Genomic DNA, 840 nt, shown 5'->3' with positions numbered 1-840 from the left:
ACGTACATGGGGATCCACATGCTCAGAGGCCAATTTGTGCAGGTCGAGGAGAGCCTGGTTAACATTTTTCTCCAGCTGTAGGGCAGACTGCATCGCCTCGAGTCCACTTCCCCACTCATCACGCTCTGGTTTCTGAACAAAAGCAAAAATGGTAATTTTTGAAAAATCAAATCGTGATTTGAAAGCTTGGCATGAGCACACAGACCTTGATATCCTGGAGGAAGATGCGTCCACCTCTATTGTTCTGGAAGGCCAGCAACTTGTCAGCGTGTTCCCTCTCCTCCTCACTGTTCTCCTTGAAGAAATGGGCAAAGCCTGGGAGGGCAATGTCATCTCGGGAGAAGTAAAAGGCCTGGAGATTTAAAACAAAAATCAGCCTTTGTCAAGCTACATGAGTCATGATTCAAAACAGCCTAATAGTACCCAAGACTAACAGTAGAAAGAGCTCAAGTCCATTCGTTAAGTACCGGAAGTACGATTTTCCTTAATAGTGAAAGGACTGGGTCACACGAGTAGGAGGCCTATTTTACTTGTACCGTTTTCCCACAACTGTTGATTTAAAAAAACCTTTAACTTCGCAACTATGGACTCCAATCGTAAGGAAGTAGCGCCAAGATATCAACTGCAATTTTACCGCGATAGTAAAATGTCGGTGTTCGACGAACACGAAGAAATGTTAATGACCGTTCGGGTCGGGAGACAAAACCCCCGCTATTGAGTCCGAGGACTTACTGGCACAAGGAAACCAAGGACATAGAATCAATGCGCAACTTGTTTTTTTTTTGGGGGGGGGGGGCGCGACACTGCACTCTTGGGTAGCTAGCAAACAGCAGACCGGAA

The 840-nt window shown here is 46.1% G+C and overlaps 1 protein-coding gene across 1 annotated transcript; it reads right to left on the bottom strand.

The window, feature by feature from the left end:
• Nucleotides 1-6: 6 nt before the first annotated feature.
• Nucleotides 7-377, bottom strand: LOC109508179 (ferritin, middle subunit-like; the record flags this gene model as incomplete). Its single annotated transcript, XM_019858057.1, has 2 exons — nt 7-132; nt 206-377. Coding segments are annotated over 2 exons (298 nt in total), but the record flags the coding sequence as incomplete, so codon positions are not given.
• Between the last annotated feature and the right edge of the window lie 463 nt (nt 378-840).

The sequence above is a fragment of the Hippocampus comes genome, unplaced genomic scaffold (assembly GCF_001891065.2).
Source record: "Hippocampus comes isolate QL1 unplaced genomic scaffold, H_comes_QL1_v1.1 scaffold2190, whole genome shotgun sequence".
NCBI lineage: Eukaryota > Metazoa > Chordata > Actinopteri > Syngnathiformes > Syngnathidae > Hippocampus > Hippocampus comes.
Note: the sequence above shows the minus strand (reverse complement) of the source record. Positions and strands in the feature narration are given on the sequence as shown.